Consider the following 22052-nt stretch of genomic DNA (forward strand, 5'->3'; position numbering starts at 1 on the left):
GGTTCTGTCTGTCTCTCTCACTCACACACACACACACACACACACACACACACACACACACGCAGTTCAGCAGTGTTACCGAGCGCTACTTTAAAAAAATCATTTCAAATGTGTAACTTTTACCGTATACTGTATATCTGCAGGATGTTTTGTTTAAATTGTAGGATTTCTTTGTAAAATCATTTTTTCCCATGCGCAATACAATTCTGAACATTTTTATTATTCATAGTAAGGCTAATTGTTGTCAATGTACCAAACAATTTTGATTAAACAAACCCATAAAGATGGAATTAATTTTTTTTCAAAGGAAAAAAACCAAAAGAAAATAATAAATCTGAAAATCCACAATAAAACGCATTTCATAGGGCCTTACTTAAGCATTATTAAAGTAATTTTTTTAAAGTTCTGTAAGGCTTTGAGATGGACTTCACACATCCCTTCCTCACAATGTTTTCTGACACCATTGCCTACAGCACTTATCAGGTGCTATGCATGATTACTCCCTGGGCACAAGCACTACCATGGTTTCAAGAACCGATGACTATTTGGTAAGGGTAGAGTAGGATGAGTTGTAAAAGCATTGCTCAGTGTCAGATATCTTCAATGTTAATTTAGTTTTGTTTCCGTTGTCTGTATTATCACTTAAATTATTAATAAAGACATAAATATGATTCACTTAACTTGCCTTCTGGATTTCATTCTGGTGCTTTGAACAGCAACAGTTATTTCATGGCTTACTTCATTGTCATGAACACTTGTTTTTAAAAAATGACAAATTCATAGGCACTGGAGGGAAGGGGTTGTCGGAGGGAGGAAATTGTTTGCATTTCCATGGCACCAGATTTTTAAGAAATCACAGTCATGTGCTGTGAATTCTGCTACTCCATCCTAAACCTTTAGGATGAACCATTTGATCACACTCAGAAAACAAGGTGCACACACAAGTGAAGTGAACAGTAACTTTTATTTACATACAAATATTGACCAATAACCAAAAAAAAAAAAAATTCCCAGAGATGTGGGCAAACAATGTCTGTGGACACATCTCCTCCACCTTCCCCTCCTCCTTGCCCTGACAAGGGAGAACGAGCTGTGGAATATTGTGTGGGCAGAACAAACACAGACTTGTCTGTGTGGGGTTTGAGGTGAGGGCTGAGCATGACTGGGCTACAGGGACAGCACTAGGCTCATTGTTCTCCTGAGAGGGTCTTGGGTGACTGAGGTGGGTGTGGTGCCGAGAGTCCAGGATGCTTCTCACTGGCAGGGGTAGGAGGTGGGATTCACCACCTTGGCAGCACACTGGATAGCAGCTGGAGGAGCAGGAGGTGCTGCCTGTTCCAGGAGAGGAGCAATGGCAAGGCAGGTGGGCCCGAAAAGTCACGAGTTGTACCACGGACTGCATGAGTGTATGATCCCATTCCTTCTGGGCATACTCCAGGAAGCAGTTCATGAGAGATTCCTTCTGCCTAAAAGCCCAATCCTCCTTTGCCCAAAGGAATTCAAACTGTTCCTGACACCTCTCTGTGCCAATGAGTCTGTCTTCCAGCGTCTTTCTTCATCTTCCTCTACTGTCACTGTGGTGCCGCTCCTGCTGTCCCAGCAAAATGGGTTCCTGTCAGCATTGGAATATCCTGGCAAGTCAAACACCTGACTAGCACTGTATTTATTTTCTCCTTTGAAGAAACCTAAGAAATCCCACTAGATAACATAATTGTGCTGCCAAAAGCAACAATACTGATACTTTTTAACATCCCAGGAATGTTTCTGTTACAGCCTCCTACCTTCAGACTACTTTTGCAGCTCATGGGGAAGCAGTTGAGGGGGAAAATAGTAAGCTACTTGCATTACTTTTATTAAATTGTTGTGATGTTTACAGTGCATCAAGGGGACAGTTGAGGTGTGGTTTGGTTCCTTCACTGGTAAGGTTATCAGTCACCTTTTTCTTCCTTAAAGGCTGGAGAACTCTGGAGAACTGCTATGTTCTTCCATCACTTGGAGAACATAGCAGTTGAAGGTACTGGAATAGAAGAGAGAGATGGTTTTCTACCCAACCACCTATGCCACAGAGATGTTTCTGCTAATGGTCACCCCTCTACATATTGCTGAGTGAAGGGGTATGGTGAGCTACCAAGGTGGACCAAGTACATTTGTCCTGCCATTAAACCTAAAGAACCAGCTTGAATTGCTACTACACTAAAAATTTGCTGAATTATTCTTACAAGGCTGGGTGTCAGTTTGAGAGAAAACCAACTACATTCTATGCTAGCAGACAGAGTGTGCCCATGGAAGAGGAACAGAAAATCATAGAAAACATCCACCCACCCCCAACCCCCATGCATCACCAAAAAGTCCAGCCTCGGTGTCCAGCGACCAGCACTAAAAGGGACAGGGAAACAGAGTGACTCCAGAAGTATATTTTCTTCTCTGAATTTTTGGATTAACACCACAAGCCAGAGCCTCTGCACTGCTATGGGACATAGAATTGTGTATATGCAACCGTCAGAGTGGATATTTTACTCACCCTGGCTTCTCCAGATCCTGCAGAGTGGCTCTGCATGGGGAGAGGACAGACTTTCCTCAGACAACCAAATGGTTCCCTTTCCCTTTCTGCACCTAGGTGGGCCTGCGCACAAGCCACCAGTCACACCCACCCTACTTCCACATGGCTCCTGTTTGTAAGGGGAAGGACAGACTGAACATGGAAGTGGGAGAGGGGTGGTATTGGGTTTTTGCACAACCATAAATGTTATGAAACTGTTCTTTCTCCACCCAGACTCTTTTAAACACTTCTACTCCCTCTCTCCCACATGTGTCACCCTGGGACCATGGTGGGTGGTGCGGGGATGTGGTGTGGTAGTGCAGGGTGTGCTGAGGCATATAGCACCAGATCAAGAGGGGATGTTGGCAGGGAAGGTGGGGGTCCATCCACTGTAAAACTTACCAGTGTTTTCTGCAGTGTCTCTTGGACTTTCTCAGGGTTGACATCCTCATTTGGGTCCCCCATGTAGGTGCAGGATCACATGCTCCTCTTCCTCCATGTCTCCCTCCCGGGTCCCTACAATCTCCTGATTCTGCCCCTCATCAGTGTCCCATTGTATAATGAGGCCAATGGGGTTAAGGAGGGGTCTGTGAGTCTTCAGGCTCCATACTCACAGCCTTGGAGAGCACCTGGTCCAGCTCATTGAAGCAAGGGCATATGTTAGGTCCCCTCCCAGAGTGATTGTTGGAGTCCTTCACCCTCAATTACAAAAGCCTGGGGAGCTTCATGCATTCCTGGTGCTGGGACGGAGTCCGGTGAATGCCAGCCTCCTCGAAATCTCCCGGTACTGGTGAATGTTCCTGCTGACCTGGGAGAAGTCACAGAGGACGGTGTACTCCGACCACATGTTGATCAGCACCTGGGTATGCTCCAGAGACCAGGCAGCTACTCTCAGACCATGATCACCTGTACTGATCAATAAATTTGAGCAGAAAACTGTTCTGAAGGGCTCAGCACAGGTTACTTCTACTGCTGGAAATGGGAGTTGGGGTAGGGGAGGAGGTAGTCAGGGATCTTTATAACTTTGAGTAAGGGTCAGGAAGCAAATGGATCAAAGCATTGTGGGAATGGCCCTGGAGAACTACTGATACCCATGACCTGATACACGACCCTGCCCCCATCCTCACTGCACTGTAGAATGGGTACAGTGCCATGCCACAGCAGAAGCGTGCATACGCTCACAGTCCTCATGCGTGCTAGCTATTGCACACTACACTGTCCTTCAGGAACACACTTCAGGGCTTCAGATGTGGATAACAAGGAGTGCATAACATAACAACACACACATAACTATGTACAGTCGCAAGTGTAGACGTACCTTTATAAAGAGAGCCACAAGCTATTAACCAATAAGCTAATGGCATGTACAACTACCAAAATATAAATGTATTTAAATCGTGGACAAAGCATAAAAGATAGAGAAGGTTCTGGCACACTGCTGGCTGAATGATGTCTATGAGACACAATTATGCAGTCACCTAAAGGAATGCCTTGCACAGTCACAGATCCACCCATCTGATTATGGAAAATGAAATTCTTATGATAATAAAAAAGAATGAAAAGAAAAAAGTGTTTTAGAGAGCAGAAGTTAAGAGAAAGACTGCAATGAGGAAGCAAGCAAAAACTGCCACTGCTCTGTTGAGTAGGCACAGTTCAAAAAATAAATTAATTGCTATCACTATATTGCCAGCCACAGTAAACATTTTTAGAAAGAGATAAACTGGCTAGCTAAGAATAGCCTCATCAGAGAAACAGCAAACCCTAAATGCTAATGATCATGCTTCAAAACGAAGAAAAAAAAAGGGGGGGGGAGGGAGCTGAATAATGTTCAGACACTGGGTCACCTTCTGCCCTGGAGACTTCAGTGGAATTAAAACTGCTTACACCATCACTGAAGTTGGCTCCTTCAATTTAGTACATTGCTAAACGTTCGATATAGCATGAAATAGAGAATAAAAAGTCAGTACCATCTATTTGAACATGGAAGACAGAATACCAATGGAAAATCTACACTCCTTGCTGCTCAAAGCAGAGAATAGTTTAACACTGACCTCCAAAATGGATTATTCCATAGAAGACAATGAAACCCTCAAAACACCACCTCAGTGAGAAACACTTTCCCCTCACATAGCACTTTCCATACCACTAGCTAGATGAAAGACTACCACCGATCCTCTAGTAATTTAGCAATCAATCAAAAATTCTTGGTACATGCGTGGGGTGGGATTTGTTGTAATTGTTGTTATTTTAAATAGTCTTGGGAAATAAAGGCCTTGTGATTTGTGTATTCCAGCTGACACACTCTGCAAACTATATCAGTGATTCTGACTTTGTGTAGTAATCCAACTGAATGATTACAGACCAAACCTCTCTGATGGTAACAGGGCAAGGTGCCAATTCTTTGTACATTTGATTGCTCTTGAGCTGTATCCAGCCACAGCAAGTTAGAAAGCAGTAAGGTGGAAGGGTCCCAGAGCCTGGACTGCAGCCTGAGCCCAAACATCTACACTGCAATTAAACAACCATGCAGCCCGAGTCCCGCAAGCTCAAATCAGCTGGCATGGAACAGTCCCGGGTTTTTAATTGCAGTGTAGACACCCTAGGAAGCTAGTCACAGAAGTAGTGTTCCTCCAGCTATGATTTTGGGCATGTTTCAACTACTAGCCATTATAGGTTTCATTCCATTCACTATCTCCCACACTGTGGTAACTCAGGATGACTGTTCAGCCACCCTAGAAGTTAGGGAGTCCACATAAGATGAAACGTTGGGGTTTAAAACTGAAAATAATGGTTGAGGCTTCCAGGGTGAATCCCTCTATATCAAAATCTTCAGGTTCATTATTGTGTTCCTTGAATTGGAGCAGGAAAGTTTTCATTTTTAAAAAAATAATCCTTTTTTTCCTCATAGAAGGAGTCCAACAACTGTTTAAGAGCTTTTTTGTTTTACAAAGCCTACTCACCCTTTATAGAATACAGATTTAATGGATGGAAAGACAGACAATGTATTCTTTTAAGAATATATTTGCTAGCAATCTGAAAAATGCCAATGTTCTAATTATTCAGTGATAGTAAAAAGCTTTAAATTATTTCTTTAAAAATATTTTTGTTCATATTTAATTTTAAAAAAAGAAGATTGCAGATTATTTGTAGAAAAAAACATCAGTTAGTTACCTGGGTCTGATTTGATAGACACTGAAGAATCTCTTTAGTATATAATATCCCTGCAGTCCTGAATTGTTTTCTTCCAGCATCTGAGGCTGTAATGTTTTGGACTTTGTGGTACAATCCAGAGATCTAATATATTTAGAGTAGACTGGTTATGTCTCAGGAAGTAACCAATTAGCCAGGAGCAGCTCCAGGGTTTTTGCCACCCCAAGAGGCAGGAAAAAAAAAAAAAAGCCGCGGTCGCATTTGCGATCAGTGGCACTCCGGCGGCAGCTCCACCGCACTGCTTTCTTCTTCGGCGGGAATTCAGCGGCAGGTGCTTCCCCCCGAGAGGGACCCGCCGCCGAACAGCCCGACGTGCCACCCCTTCCCCTTGGCCACCCCAAGCACCTGCTTGCTGGGCTGGTGCCTGGAGCCGGCCCTGCAATTAGCACATTTGATAATGCACAGATTGGTACAGTGTCGACTTAACATCACAGCATTAGCTAATCATGTAGTCACAATATAGTTGTTACCACTGATAAAACTACTGAATTGCTATACAAGACTGGTTTTCGTGGTAAGTCAGAGAAGTATTAACTAGAAACACATATAGATAACTATTTTCCATGGTTATTTTTGAGGCAGATTGCCTGATTCTTCCAGTACTAAGAGTCTGCAAATAGATTTAAACCACTTACATTTTCAGAGCTACTTTGAAGATAATCATTAGCTGGGAAAAGGCATAGGTCAGTAAATAAGATTGGTATGAATGTGAAATTTAATTCACAAAAAAAGTTTAGTTATCCATGCTGACCCAAATTAACACTGACAGCAGAGCTTGTGTTTCAGAGATTCATGGAGTTTAAAGCCAGAAGGGACCATTAGATCATCTAGTCTGACCTCCTGTATGAGACAGGCCATTAAATTTCACCCAGCTACCTTTGTATTGAACTCAATAGCTTATTTTTGTGTTTGCAACATTTCAGTGCAGAATTGTGTATGTTCTATAATTAGTAGGGCACAGGGGTTTTATTACAAAGGCTATTGTCGGGGCGAGCTGGGGTATGAGATCAGTCTTGGTATGTATTATCTGCATGCACCCCAGGTAAAGTGAGTGTGGTCAGATTCAGCTATAGCTGTACTGAATGGTGGACGCAGTAGTTAGCACTGCTTGGTAGAGGTATGTTTGAGAGATCTGTGGATTATTTTGAGGTGTGTGACAGAGCTGTGACTGTGATAGGAGGAGGGCTATGTTTTCTACGCTCATGTGTAGGGCCCTACCAAATTCATGGTCTATTTTGGTCAATTTCATGGTCATACAATTTTAAAAATCGTAAGTGTCATTGTTTCAACTATTTAAATCTGAAATTTCACAGTGTTGTAGTTGTAGGGGTCCTGACCCAAAAAGAAGTTGTGGGGGGTCACAAGGTTATTGTGTGTGTGTGTGGGGGGTTTCGGTACTGCAACCCTTACTTCTGTGCTGCTACTGATGGGGCGCTGCCTTCAGACCTGGGCACCTAGCCAACAGCTGCTGCTCTCCAGCAGCCCAGCTCTGAAGGTGGCGAAGAAGTAAGGGTGGCAATACCGTGACCCCCTCTAAAATAATCTTGTGACCTCTCTGCAACTCCCTTTTGGGTCAGGACCTCCAATCTGAGAAACGCTGGTCTCCCCCCGTGAAATCTGTATAGTATAGCGTAAAAGCACACAAAATACCAGATTTAACGGGGGGAGACCAGATTTTATGGTCCGTGACGAGTTTTTCATGGCTGTGAATTTGATAGGGCCCTACTCACATGTGTGAGGAAAAGGAAGAGGGGCATGTGGACTTTCAGGATGCAGAATGCATCATTTCTATGCAGAATTTTGTAGGTGATGTTGGTAGCAGGGAATAAGGCTTTTGTTACAAATCCTATTGTCAGCAGTGAGGTAGAATATGAGAGGATTATCCTTTAATGATAGTTAAGTGAAAGTTTTGGTTGAGATGGTATCCTGTGAGCAAATGTAAGGGAGTTGTAAAAGGCAGTGAAGTGGTGTGCTATTGTTTTGGGGGAATTGGCTAAGTGTCTGAGGATTTAGAACCACCTGGCTCTTATAGTGCCCCGGACCAATAAGAGTATGTGTTACGAGCATACTGAGGCATTGCTTGACAACAGAGGAAAGGTGGTGGGGGCAATCTCCCCCCCCCTATTTTTATCCTTTTAAATAGTGCTAGATGGAAGCCTGTAGTGGCAGCAAAAGGAAGTGAAGAGCTTGTACATTTCAGCAATTGTGGGGTGGTCAGAGTAAAGGTGTCTGGGGGGAGAAGAGAATGATGGGGACCATTTGGCATTGCTGAAAGAAGGCAAGAGTTAAGGTTACATGGGACAACCTTACCTGTCCATTTCCTGGTTTTCAGATGTTTGAGATTTGCTCAAGTCAGCATTCTGCAAGGAGACAAGATGAGGTACCACCAAGCAACCTTAACTCTGCAGTGAGACAGTTTTTTGACACTGAATTTCCAAGTTTTTTTAATAGGAAAAGATATGTTGTTGGTAGGAGTTAGTAGTAATTTACACAGTTTTACATACTATGTCCCACAATTAGCATGCTGAACCAGCCAGCCCCGCCCCATCCTCAGCAGCAGCAGCCCACCAACCTTGCTTCAGCACAACTCCCCAGCCATACCCTTTGCCCATTTTTTTGTGTTACCCCCTCCAACCTGGCCCTCTTCCCCCTACTGCCCAGGCGCTCCTACCACAAGCAGGAAGCATCTCCCTGAAGTCCTCACTCCATGTTATACACATGTTTCTATTGCCATTAATTCCTCCTCCTATAACCTGACTCACATGCAGTGCCTGAAGCAAAGGACAGTTATAGCACAGTGGAATAGTGTTCCTGGCTGTGTTTCAGAGTGGTTGTAGGGTGGTGTGATGGGGGGTTCACCCCACACTTGCTCTGGAATGGTTAATGAAGACAAAGAAGGGGCTAATTAACCCAACAGGCCACAGGTGAGAGGAATCAGGGGGCTAAGTAATCCCCTGACTGAGAGAGGGACCCCAGCTGAGGAGGAAGGAGCTGAGCTGAACTTACAAAGGGAGGAAATTGACATCAGAGGGGGCAGCTGGGAAAGTCTGCAGTCACTCCCTGGGAGAAGGGAGGTGCATTTGGGAGAAAGAGGGGAAGCCAAGAGGGTAGGACACAGCTCAGGGAAAGGCAATAAGGTCTAGAAGGGAACAGACCTTGACCGCCGGCTAGAGGGTCTCTGAGCCAGAACCCAGAGTCGAGGACAGGCCCAGGTTTCCCTGCCACCACTGAAGGAGTGGCACTACAAGGCAGTGAATGGGAAGGCTGCCTAGGACTGCTAACGGAAGACTTTGGTACCCGGGAAGGGGAAAATATGTAGAGTAACCTGGCCAGATGGCTGAGTCATAAAGAGGTGGCAGCAGCTCGTGGAATGAGAGAGGGCCCAGAGAGGCCAGCAGAGGACACCGTGCAACTGTAAGAAGGGACGTTGACCTCACAAGCTATTCGTCAGAACACCCAGGAGGAGGTGCCATTCTAGCGGAGAGTGGATCACGTTGTCACAGGTGGATTTTGTAGCAGAGCCAGCAAGAGAATTTCACAGACAGTATTTTGGAACAGAAACCCTGACAGTTTTATGTTTGAGAGAAAGGGCCTCTGACTCCTGACTGATAGATGTCCAAAAAACAGTGAGGTATCAGAGCTTGTAGTGTTTCTATGCCTGACAGTACAAATTTTCTGGTCAGCCATGAACCCTCCATTTTCTCAATTAATGTTCTTCTAGCACTTATTGCTTGCTTTCATATTGTTGCTGTAACAATTATTCAGCTGCTCACCAAATCAAAGCAAACTATCACAGCTCCTGGAAACAAATTCTGATGTGGTCCAAATCTGCTCTCATACATTGTATGAAGTACACACCAGGAATATGACCCAGATAATTTCTGCCTGAGTGAATCACCACAATGTCCAGTAGATTACAACCTTTCAAGTTAGAGACTGCAGAGTGGGCAAAACATGATGTCAACACAAGCCACCTCTCTCCACCCAAATCAGCCAAACGTTGCAATCTCCATTGTGACGTTATTGACATAATCTGTAACTGTATAGATTACTGTTGAGACCACTGTTATAGATTTGCAGGATATATTGTATAAAGGTTGTCGTGTAAGGGGTCTATGGATAGGTTATGGTTTGCTGGTTATGATTATGCTGTGTATATGCTGTATCATTTTTGTAGTTGAAGTTATGAATATTGGCTCTATATGGTCTGTATTTCAAACTTATGTTATGCTTTGGGGTGACACCCCAGACAAGTTGATGTCAGCTCTGCCTCGCCTGCTTGATGACCCATTAAGGATCATCAGCTATACAATTGACCCATTGAGAGAAGGCAGGCACACCTTGTGACTCAACAAGGTATGCAGGGAGGGACATGCCTATGGACAGAACTCTGAGGTTTTTCCATGCCATGTGATGGACAGCTTGTCTTTGAAACAAAGAGAGCAGAGACCACATGGCAAGAAACTATAAAAAGCTGCTGCAGCTCCTCCATCTGGTCTTCAATCCTACTTTTTACCTCTGGAGGGACTTTGCTACAAATGGAAGCTCTAAACAAAGGACCCATCCCAGCTGTGGATGTACTCCAGAGACTTGATTTGAATCTGCAGTTTATTATACCAGTGCTACAAGCCTGAACCAAGGACTTTGCCATTACTGTATGTAATTGATTCCATTTAACCAATTCTAGCTCTCATCTATATCTTTTTCCTTTTATGAATAAACCTTTAGATTCTGAAGGATTGGCAACAGGGTGATTTGTGGGTAAAATCTAACTTGTATATTGACCTGGGTCTGGGGCTTGATCCTTTGAGATCGAGAGAACCTTTTTTCTTTTACTAGGGCATTGGTTTTCATAACCATTTGTCTCCATAACGAGCGGCCCTGGTGGTGATACTGGGAAACTGGAGTGTCTAAGGGAATTGCTTGTGTGACTTGTGGCTAACCAGTGGGGTAAAACCGAAGTCTTCTCTGTTTGGCTGGTTTGGTTTGCCTTGGTGTGCATCGAAACCCTAGCCTTGGGGGAAAGGACATAACTGTGTTGAACTTGTGTCAACCAATTTTATTTTGAAGAAATAAAGCCAAAGCCCTGAAGAAAAGGAGAATGTAATACTCTGGCTGGAGTATGTTTTTGGTGCATGGGCTACTCCTGGGGGAATTCTGCACCACTGCGCAATGCAGAATTTTACAGAAGTTAATGTTGTACCTGCAGAATTTCCTTTCTCCCACAGAAATGGGCTGCAGTGTGGCTGGCCACCACTAGGGGCTGCTGGATCCAGGAAAGCCCAGCTCACACATAGAAGACACTGCTGGGGGGAGGGAGAGGGAGCTAGAGGGTTCCTGGCAGCTGAAGTTCCCAGCATGCCCTGAAGGAAGGATATGGCAGTGCAAAGGAAACTCCATGCAAGCCTGGGACCAAGCATCAGGCTGTTTCTTCCTCTAGATCTTTAGGCTCGGGGGTGGGGAGGAGGAGAGGAGAGATTGGTATCTGGGCAAGGTGGGACCGTGGCTGGGCTCTGTGGGGGAGGGGTTGTGGGTGTCTGGCCCCCCTGGCTGGGCTCTGGGGAGGAGGCAGAGAAACAGGAACTGGGTTGTCATAGGAGTTTCTTTAAACTTTCAACTCCTGGAGGAATTTTTGTGTGTGTCTATTTTGTTACAGACCTACTTGCTCACAAGTATTTTGAAATAAATTACCAAAATAACTGAAACTGGTGTGATTATGTAGTGTTATTTTGACAAATAAAATTTGCATAATTTTAAAATATTGTGCACAGAATTTTTAAGTTTTGGGCACAACATTTTTAATTTTTTGGCACAGTAAGCCCCCGGAGTAATGAGCCAATGAGTTAACCCCCCGATTTATAAAATGGAACAGAAATTTTCCTCTGGAATTTCTAACTGGCCACATGCTCAATATGAACTTTTCTGATGAATGATTCCTCATGTAGACATTCAGCATCTCTGTATCGCTCTTCATGTCTAACTTCCATTCTTCTTTTTTCGTATGGGTTCGGTACGTAGCAACCCGACTACAAATTTATATGTAGATTTGATAGCCAACACATTGCCGCAGCAGAGAGGCGGTGAATGTCCTTCAGACCCCCGGCGAAAGAACAAAGGGGACACTCAGATATAATGTGCTTCATCGTTTGTGTTTGGTGACCACAGATGCATACAGGTGTTTCCTTCATTTTCCATTTAAAGAGGGTTTGTCCAAATCTCCCATGAGATTTCCTGACGTGACTCAATCTGCACCAGTATTTCCGACATAAATCAAAACCTTGACAAGGTCAATGACAAGTGGTTTGTTTTGAGCGGTCGAAACACTCCATGGGATTCTCCATTGAGCCTCAGTGTTGAAGTTGGGTGTAAGGCTCTTGATGTGGTTCCATAGAGGGTTGCAGGATTTTAATCTTGCCTTTGGTGGGTTCTGCAGGTAATCGTTCAGTGGGATCCTCGTGTTTGCATTGACATGGATAAGAAAGTGAGATGTCTGAGCAGCTCTTCTAATCTGTGGATCCTGGATGTGCAATAGAACAGGGAGCCAGTTGATTGGAGTTGATTTGAGCATCCCTGACATTATGTGCATGGCGTTATTGAGTTGAATGTCAAGGAGTTTAGTATGACTGCTGTGAGACCATATGGGCACACAATAATCAGCTGCAGAATATACCAAGGCAATTGTTGCAGTTCGTAAGGTTCGTGGACTGGAGCCCCATGATGTTCTGGCAATTTTATTCCAGAATTGTACAAATTCACTAACATACCAATGTCGTCAATCGGCCACTGGATGTCGTATTACTGACCTCCCAGTGAAAGTAGCAATGATTATACTTCCTCTAACTTCCATACCCACGAAGCACAAATGAGTTTTGTACTTTAACCTACTACAAATCTGCTACCCCTTCCTTCCCTCCTCCCCCCCCCAAAAGTAACAGTTTCTAAAGGAGAAGACTCCAGTAGAGTAGCAGAATGGAAGAGAAGCTTCTAAATTCTCTGGGACCACATCTTCCCAAGTTGTAAAGCAAATTGTTAAGTTAGGGTATTAATTCAGTGTACAGCCAGGCCAGGCAGAATTCTGATACATACAGAAATGTACATTGAGCCTTCTTCAGGTGCCAATTACTCCAGCTTAGTGCAAGGTGCTCTCTAGACAGGGAACATGTAGGTTTCTCCAATTTTGTATATTCCTCTTGGTAGATACATCTGCCCATGTTAAAAAGGTACTCCTGTGTATTTGCATACAGTGAAGCTATTGAGAAACACACCTTACTTCAAGCCCACACACAAGAGACTTGGGTATTGTCTTAAGATAGTAATTCTCAAGTTTTCCATCCTAGGACACCCTCACATCTAGCTGGGACCCTCCTTCCATTTAGCATTATGAGAAAGGCAGGGTGGTCGTGACTTCCCTGGAAGTTATAATTCCCAGATTGAGAACCAATGGTCCAAAAAAGAACAGTACATGACCATTCTTCCCTCTAGAATTACTCCTCTCACCCAGCCTCTTCTTGATTTTTCTTTAATTTTGAAGCCAAGATGGTAGAAGTTCCAAAAATAAAATCAAAGCATAAAACCTGTTTTTAAATAAAAAGCACAGACAAGGAGACAAAGACAATCTGCAGTCACAGAGATGTACAGAAAGAAGCAACATCAGCAGCTCATTTGACCCCAAAGGGCTACCTTTGGGACAGCATTGCATTTGATCTGCTAGAAACATTATGTGGACTTCATTGTTGAGGAAAGTACTAGAGTCTTCTGTTCACCTCCCTGAATTCAAATCTGTTAAGTTTAACTCATCTTCCTGTTTTCTCAAGAAAAAGTAGAGTGATAAATTCAGCTCATTATTTTAAAAATGCACAATGAATGAAATGTGGTTGAGGGTCAGAATGGGTGACATCAAAAATGGCATGAATAGGGTGATCAAAGACAGAAGATTATGTTGTTTATTTTACCCATTCTTCCTACAACAGGCTGTTCAACCAGGTTGGGTACTTGTATACAGCACCTATCAGGTTTTCTGAAAGTACCACACAAGGTAGGCCTGAGTAATGTGTGACTGCATTGGAGATCCTTTAGATTTTGTTAGCATCATTCCTAGGGTTGCTCCACTGTCCTAGGATTCCTGCTAATCTCAAAATAACCAATTCATCATTATAAAGAAGTTCGTCCCATAGGTAAGTGTGGATGTGGCCACAGAAAATGTTCAGTTGTCTATTCTGTCCATTCTTCATTTCTGCAATGATCATAGATTAAATTAGATCTTCCAAGAATCTCAATGCTAGTCTTGTGGGGATTTATACAGCAGCCAGCTCTTACTTACCTCACATGACTTAATTATAATTATTATTTAAAATATGTATAGCATCATCATAGGTTTACTGAGTCCTTCAGGATCACTACTTATACTTGGGGGAAGACATGCCCAAAATATTTATAAATAGAGAATAAACAATAAATAGTAAATAGAGAAGGCAAGGCACACGATTACAATACAGACATGCAGATATAGAATATAGAAACAAAAAATGCACACTTTGTTGGCTAAGCAGGCTTAAAAGCCAATTAAAGCAGTTTACAAGAGGTGGAATAGCCATAAAGTCACAAAGAAACATTAAATGAATCCAATGATAATGCAAATGTTACAGCTGAAAAATGCAGTTATTTATTCTGGGCCATAACATCAGCAGCACAATAATTTCAACCAAGAAATAAAAACCTGAAGTCTTAAAACTTTGTCTCCATAGTCCAACTGTCATGCCCCAGAATGGTTTTTGTTTGTATTGTTTTAATTTTATTTTAAAATTTTAATATGAATATATGCCCTTGTGATTGCCTATACTGCAGCTTGGAGAGACCTATTTCTAGGGGTTCGTTCATCATTACGTGCTTGACTGTCAGCAAAAGTATTAAGCAGTGTGAAATGTGGCGATGTTGTGGGGCAGGAGGTGTGGAGGCTTGTTTGTTTTAACATAGACAGTTGGCTTGTAGGAACTAGACTGAGAACACAGGCAACTGAACAGCCATCGGGTAACAACTTTTGTGTTCCCACAACTTTGCCTTGATTTGAACGGGCAACCTAGAGGTACAAGAGCTTCTATTCTATTTTCCAACCCTTTCCTCGCCTTACTTAAACACAATTCTAGCTCCCTTATCATAATATGGCATCACCAATTCATGTTAACTATGAGTCATGTGATCAGCCTGTTACAGAACCAGATGTGGAACAACAATCTGGATTCTAAACATTCCTAGGCTCTTATTCTGAGCTCAAGATAATAGCTCCTCTAAACAAAACCCCCAATTCTCCTCTATATTTTCCATAGTCCTCCAATATACTTCCGTTCTCACAGCTGAATTCATCCTCTGCAAAGAAGGTACTTAGAGTATCAATTGTGACTTTTTTGATACATTTCAATGCAAAGAGGTGATCAGACATCATTAAACAAACAGGCAAAGCATACCTACTGATATCAATACATATAATTAGTGCAAAATCCAGATGTCATCAGCACAGTTCAGAGCATTATACAGGATCTCACTTGTATATCATGCCAATGGATTAAAAAAGCTAGAGTAAAACATAAACATGAATACTTTACAGCTTCTCCAGTTTTCTACGCGCTAATATTTATATACTCTCTTTTGCTCTCTCTTCATAAATACATTTATGGAATGGATGTATAAGTATTCCTCTATATTTCTTTTCATTGTGGTGTAAGGGGGAAAGTGTTTAGATTTTATCTAATACATGGCCACAAAAGGCATTGATTTATAAGGAGGCTGTGGAGGTGGGATTTGAAGTTGGGTCTCAAAGTATCAGCATCCCCAGTTGATGCTCTGCCAGCTCAGCTGAATTTCTTCTAACATAACCCAAAATTCCCTGAACACTTTCTCTGGCAGGCAGTTACATTTGAGATAGCTCAGCCTGTCTACCATCTGTGCCTGAGGAAAGCAACCTTTGGCTTGTGTGCCTTGAAAAGCATGTATAGCATTCTGTCTGTGTTAGGATTTTCTATAGCATCCATTACCATGTCAAAACATTTATAACAATAAAACAAAAAAATCCTTTACCACTTTCCTCTCTTTGGACCCTTGAAGGAACATTTAGATATTTTACTTCCCTTTATCTTCAAAAAAACCTTTTCCCCCTCTGCTAAAAACTCTGTATGATTTTACAATGTGCCTGTGTAATAGGGAGATATCTCTTTAAGAGACCCATTGGGGGAGGTAGGACTGAGTTGTGTCTGGGTCATTGTTGTGGGGTGGATTTAGCACTCCCCATCCAGAAGCTTCTGGAATTGGGTGTGGTATTTTTGGATCTGCTCCAATAGGTTCCTTGTTGCTGGGGTCAGACTCTATGAGGGCAAGTTGTCAGGGCAGCTGCTTTACAGGGAGCCATGTACCCAAGACAGTCCTTAGGCATACACAGCTGCGTAGGGCACCCTGAAATTTGGGGCACCAAATTGCCCAAAATTTCAGGGTGCCCTAGACAGATGCGTGCTGCATATGCAGCAGCACCAGCCCCAGCGACCAGCCCTATCCCTCGACTGGCCCCCCCTGCAACGGCCGTCTCTCGAGGGGGGGGCCTCCAGACAACTCCCTCCGCCCTGCCTCTTACCCTTCCCCCCTGCTCCGCCTCCATTCCACCTCTTCCCCCCAGTGACCCCGCACTCACTGGCAGCGGCAGGAAGCGGAGCAACCCGGCCCCAGCCCGCTCTACTCCACTAGCTCCGAGCCGTGGTACTCCGCTTCCCGCCACCGGTAAGTGCCTCCTCCCCCGAGCGACACTGCTGGGGCCGGGGCGAGGGAAGTGGAGTGGGCTGCTCCCAGCCCTCTGCTAATCCACCGTGCCATTCTGGGCCTGTGGGGCTCCCAAAAGTGGTCCCCCACAGCTCCTGCCTCCCAGACCCTGGGGGGGGGGGAGGCTGGAGCCCCACACAGTCCTCCCACAGGGGGGCTGCGTAGGGCACCCAAATGGGTAGGGATGGCCCTGCATGTATCCTACATGAGTTGGGAGAAGCTGTGCCCATGATCAGAGCAGACTGTTATCCCTAACTCTGAAGCATTTTGCAGCAGGTTCGTGATATTGTTAACTCTCTCACAGGAAAGCATGGGCAATGCTAATTATAGCAAGGGGAAATTGGGAGGGAAACTTTATTTTATATTAATTGTATGCTTTGAATGTTGTTTTGATTTTAGCCAAACTGTTCTAGTTAAATTGTCTCAACTAGTATGAATCACCAACTTTTATTTAAATGTAGTAATGGGGAAAGAGACATTTATATTTTGCTATTCTTAGCTTTGTATTTTCTTGTAACTTTTTTTTTCCAAATCTATACACTTAACTGAGCGATTGGTTAATCAGTTAGCTGACTGGCTAGCAGTGGTTTCAGCAGAGGAAGAGTCTGCATGGATTTCAGCTGAAGATTCCTACAAGCAAGTGGAGTAAGATAGGGTTACCATATTTCAACAATCAAAAAAGAGGACACAGGGTTCCTTTTTTGATTGTTGTTCCGCCCTAGCCCCGCCCCACTTCCCGCCCCCCTCAGAATTCCCCTATCTATCCCCTGACTGCCCTCTCCTGAGACCCCCCCACCCTAACTGCCCCCATGACCCCACCCCCTATCTAAGTCTCCCTGCTCCCTGTCCCGACTGCCCCAACCGCTCTCTACACCCCCTTCTCCCGACAGCCCCCCCCCAGAACCCCCGACCAATCTAACCCCCCCGTTCCCTGTCCCTTGCCTGCCCCAACTGCTCTCTACACCCCCTTCTCCTGACAGCCCCCCCAGAACCCCCGACCAATCTAAGCCCCCGTTCCCTGTCCCTTGCCTGCCCCAACCGCTCTCTACACCCCCTTCTCCTGACAGCTCCCCCCAGAACCCCCAATCAATCTAACCCCCCGTTCCGTGTCCCTTGCCTGCCCCCGCACCAGGCCGAGGGAGAGCTGCGAGCTCCACGTGCAGTCAAACACTGTGGGGCTGCTCTGCGGGGGAGGAGGGAGAGGGGGAGGGACTCTGGCTGCTAGAGGCCCCAGTGGCTGCGAGCGGCTTTCAATTAGGCCCAGCTGTCCAATCAGCCGCGCCGCACTCTGCATGAGGGGAAGGGGGAAATCCCGGACATTTCTACTTTATTAGAAATCCCCCCCGGACGGCCATTTAAAGCTGTAAAAACCGGACATGTCCGGGGAAAGCTGGACGGATGGTAACCCTAAGTAAGACGTTTTAAGGGTGACCAGATAGCAAGTGTGAAAAATCGGGACAGAGGATGGGGGGTAATAGGAACCTATGTAAGAAAAAGCCCCAAATATCGGGACTGTCCCTATAAAATCGGGACATCTGGTCATCCTAGATGTTTTAGACTCAGCAGACTGTACAGATTTCATGATCAAAGACTCAGACTTAGGGGAACTCAACCTAAGCTTTTGGGAACTCTGTTTATGTACAAGTGTGAAGATAATGTCTGTGGATTATAAAATAGCCATGTTATGCTGTAAAAATTAGATTATATGTTTCTTTGTCATAAGATTTTATAAAGTTGTTTAATTAAATTCATTTCTTTAGTTCATTTTGGGACATGAATGTGGAGACGTTAACCCTGTGCAATCCTTGCTGAAAATCCTTAGATTGAATTCTGGATCTCCAACTACTTTTCTATGGGAGTTTTTTTTTTTTTTTTTTAAGGCACTGGAGAAGGGCAATGGGTTTAGCCCACCCAAAGTTTACACCTGTATAAATTATTCCTCCTTAGTCAAATACTGCAGCCTTGACTCAACCACTCTGGCATATAGACTCCTCAAAAAATAATATTACTACTACTACTACTACTACTTCAGGAACACTGGGATGAGATAGACATTGGTTTTAAAACTCAGAAAGAGCTACTGTTTATAATAAATTCCCACAGCTCTTGTTTCTAATTAACCACACAGAGTACATACTACCACAGTGATGGAAATTACTAAGACATGAAATACCTGTGGAGCTTGAGTGTCACAGTTCCATAAACAGTAGTAAAGCCCAGAAGACGAACCCATCTTAGGAGAACACAGCGAAATATGCTTGGCTCAAAATACAAAATGATAACCTATGGAACAGAGAGACAAAGAAAGAGAGCTTCAGTGCCAGCTTTCATGGGGAAATAGTTGTTGATTCAAATAAAGAATTGGATTTGTACAATATAGGCAGTGGACATTTTCAAGCTTGTACTACTGTGTAACTCACACACCTCCTGGGTGTGATGTTCTGTCCCATCTAGTGGCACCAAGACCACTTAGAGAGAGAGAAATTAATGAGTCTGCTCTACTGCCTGAGCTAACAGCCCGATGGCTTTTAGCTCATGCAGTAGAGGCTCCTGCACTAAGCTCCAGAGGCCCAGGTTCGATCCTGCCCACCAACAACCGGGGTCTGTTGGTGTTACAACTGCACATTGAGATTTTACAGTGAAGTAACTAGATAATCTGATCAACTCACTGGCACAGTTCTGCGTGCTGATTGCTCTCCGCAGGGAGCTGGCAAAGGCCCAGTGACAAGCTAGGAAATGATAGCACTTCTAAGGACTTAACAAAATGAAAGCATGTATACAGAGGAGACAAGAGCACAAAGGAGATTTTTAGTGGACTGTTATAATATTCTTTGGTGGGCCTCTTCTCACAGTTTGATTACATTTATTACAGCAACTATATCACACTTCAAAGTAATTCCTTCTAATAAACATGGCAAAAGCTGAGCATCTCATTTTCCCTCTCAAATCCTCCTTGTATTACTCTTGATAACATCACCATCCTTTGCGTCAGGACATTGGTGTCATATATGACTCCTCTCTTCTTCTCCCTTCTCTGGACTCTCAAAACCAGGCTGCCTCTTCCTCTGCAACATCCCCTCCTCACACTAATTGATAATTATCTTTGTTCACCTTCTGGCCTCTTCTTGTCCATACAGAATGCTGCTACTACAATCATCTTCTCTCATCACTCAATGATACACTCTTCTCTCTCAATCACTGTGCTGACTTCCTCTCAGCTTCTTCATCAAGTTCAAGCTTTTCTTCCTAACCTTCAAGGCCATGAAATCAAGCCCTATTTATATAGCTATGTTCATTTCCTGTAACAACCCCTATGGCTGCCAAAGCCTCATTCATAAACATCTGTTTTGTATCCTTCTACCAGTTTTATTCTTGCGCCCTCTTCCATCCTAAAACCTATGCTTGGAGCACTCTCCTTTTTGCAAAACAACCTCCTCCTCTTCATTCTAACCCTTTTTTACAACTACATATCTCCAAGAAAACCTTTCATCATCAACCAAAAGAGACAGAGACAGGTAAAAAACAACTGCACCATTATGAGATTGAACTTGATTGGTATTATGTGTGTCTGAAGCGTATTATCTGTATCTGACCTAGACTGTTCTAGAAGCACTTAGAGCAGTGGCAGGCAACCTGCAGCCTGTGGGCTGCACGCGGCCCATCAGGGTAATCCACTGGCAGGCCGCGAGACAGTTTATTTACATTGACCGTCCACAGGCACGGCTGCCAGCAGCTCCCAGTGGCCACTGTTCGCCATTCCCAGCCAATGGAGCTTTTGGAGAGGAATTTTTTATAAGCTGGAAGGAAATAAAATTGGAAACTGATTACGACAGAGATTGTGCCTTCCTCTACGTTTGCACAGCACAAACCCAATGACAGTGTTCAGTAACTATGAACAAAGAAAGAGTTATATAATGTACTTGGTGTTCAGAATCAGTAAAATGTGATGTTGCCCTTAGTATAGAGGAAAAATGCACTGAAATGTTCAGGACCATCTGCCAGTCAGCCCACTACACAGGTAGCACTTTCCGGCAGCAGTGGTATTATTGTGCCTATGGCCTGCCACATTATATTATCTTCCTAAGTAAATGCTTTATACTGAGTGAGAATTCTAGCCCAGGACGTTGGCAGAAAGCCCAGAACAAAGTCCTCTGGGTGGCATAGATAGATTGAGGAATGGTGGAAGAAAAAAATGGCAGAGATGCAGATATATAGCGAGAGCTGGAAAAACCACCATTTCTCTTGCTGAAGAACCAAGATGTAATTTTTTTTTTAAATCATGTTTTGTCAAATCAAAAACACCATGCAAAAGGTCATCTGTTTTTGTCAGTCCACCCTCAATGAGCTGGATGTGCTTCAGAGAAGCAGGTGATTCATAGGCATTTGACAAATGCTGCAAAGAGAAAAGAAATGCATGCACTTGTGTCTTCCATTACATTTCTATTAGTGGCAATGCATCTTAGCAGAGATGCTGCAAGAGCACCACCAATGCTTCTTATGGCAGACAGGGAGATGAGGAGTGAGATGCAAATGGATGAAAGCCAGAGAGTGAGGAGAAGTGAATCTCAATCTTTCCATAAATTTTCAACCCAAGATTCACTCATCTCTAGTATACACATTCTTGAGCTAAATTATATCACAGTATGAAACCAATCACTGATGAGGCAGTTTACTCCCTCTGTTTCCCAGACAGCAAGAATGGTAGGAGGACAGCACGGTCATAGTGGATGCAGATTATCCACCTTCCATCATGAAATGAACTTAGAATTAGAGCTGGTTGAGAATTTTTTTATTAAACATTTTTCTTCTGAAAATGCCAATTCATCAACATTGAAACTGTTCATGGGAAAGGGTTAGTTTTGACAAATTAACTGTTTCAAACCATTGTGAAAAGAGTTTCAACCTGCGTAGACATTTTCTAAATAAAAAAGTTCTGTTTTTCAGGGCAAAATGACTTTTCATTAGGACTTACCTACACGGCCCGATAGTTTGGACTATGGAGGTGTGACTTGCAGTGGTACCTTTTTGTTCATCGTGGCAGCATCCACATGGGGGAGTTACAGCGCAGCACCCGGCAATTCACACCCCTATAGTTTAAACTACAGGGCCACGTAGACAAGACCTTAGGGAATATCTACACTGCATGCTTTTTTGATAGCATGTAGAGTACATATCTCCCACCCCCCAAGCATGAGTATAAATAGCAGTGTATGGTGAGGCACAGCTTAGTCAAGTAGACTAAAGATACACTGGAAGAGTGCGGGTATGTATACAAGTATGTACCCTAAATGCTTTCTAGTCATCCAAGCTGTGCCCATTCATCTACACTGGTGTTTTTAGCAATGTAATGTCCCATTGCCTCCCCGCTGCTGGAAAAGGCTCCTCCAGTGGGGAATGGCCCTGTCAGTTCCCTGTTGTTGGAGTCCTAACCCAGCAGCAGGGGAGGCAGAGCTTTTCCTCGCCACAATGAAGGCTCTAGCAGTGGGAAGCTACTGAAGCTTTT

At 43.8% G+C, this 22052-nt stretch overlaps 1 protein-coding gene across 1 annotated transcript in view; it reads right to left on the minus strand.

Annotated features, from left to right (window-relative positions):
• Positions 1–22052, minus strand: part of GPR158 (G protein-coupled receptor 158) — a 328332-nt gene that overhangs the window by 50906 nt on the left and 255374 nt on the right. The window contains exon 6 of the mRNA XM_034760223.1: positions 18723–18832. Coding sequence (XP_034616114.1) covers positions 18723–18832 — 110 coding nt within the window. The remainder of the gene's footprint in view (positions 1–18722; positions 18833–22052) is intronic.

This window comes from Trachemys scripta, chromosome 2 (assembly GCF_013100865.1).
Source record: "Trachemys scripta elegans isolate TJP31775 chromosome 2, CAS_Tse_1.0, whole genome shotgun sequence".
In the NCBI taxonomy this organism is placed as follows: domain Eukaryota; kingdom Metazoa; phylum Chordata; order Testudines; family Emydidae; genus Trachemys; species Trachemys scripta.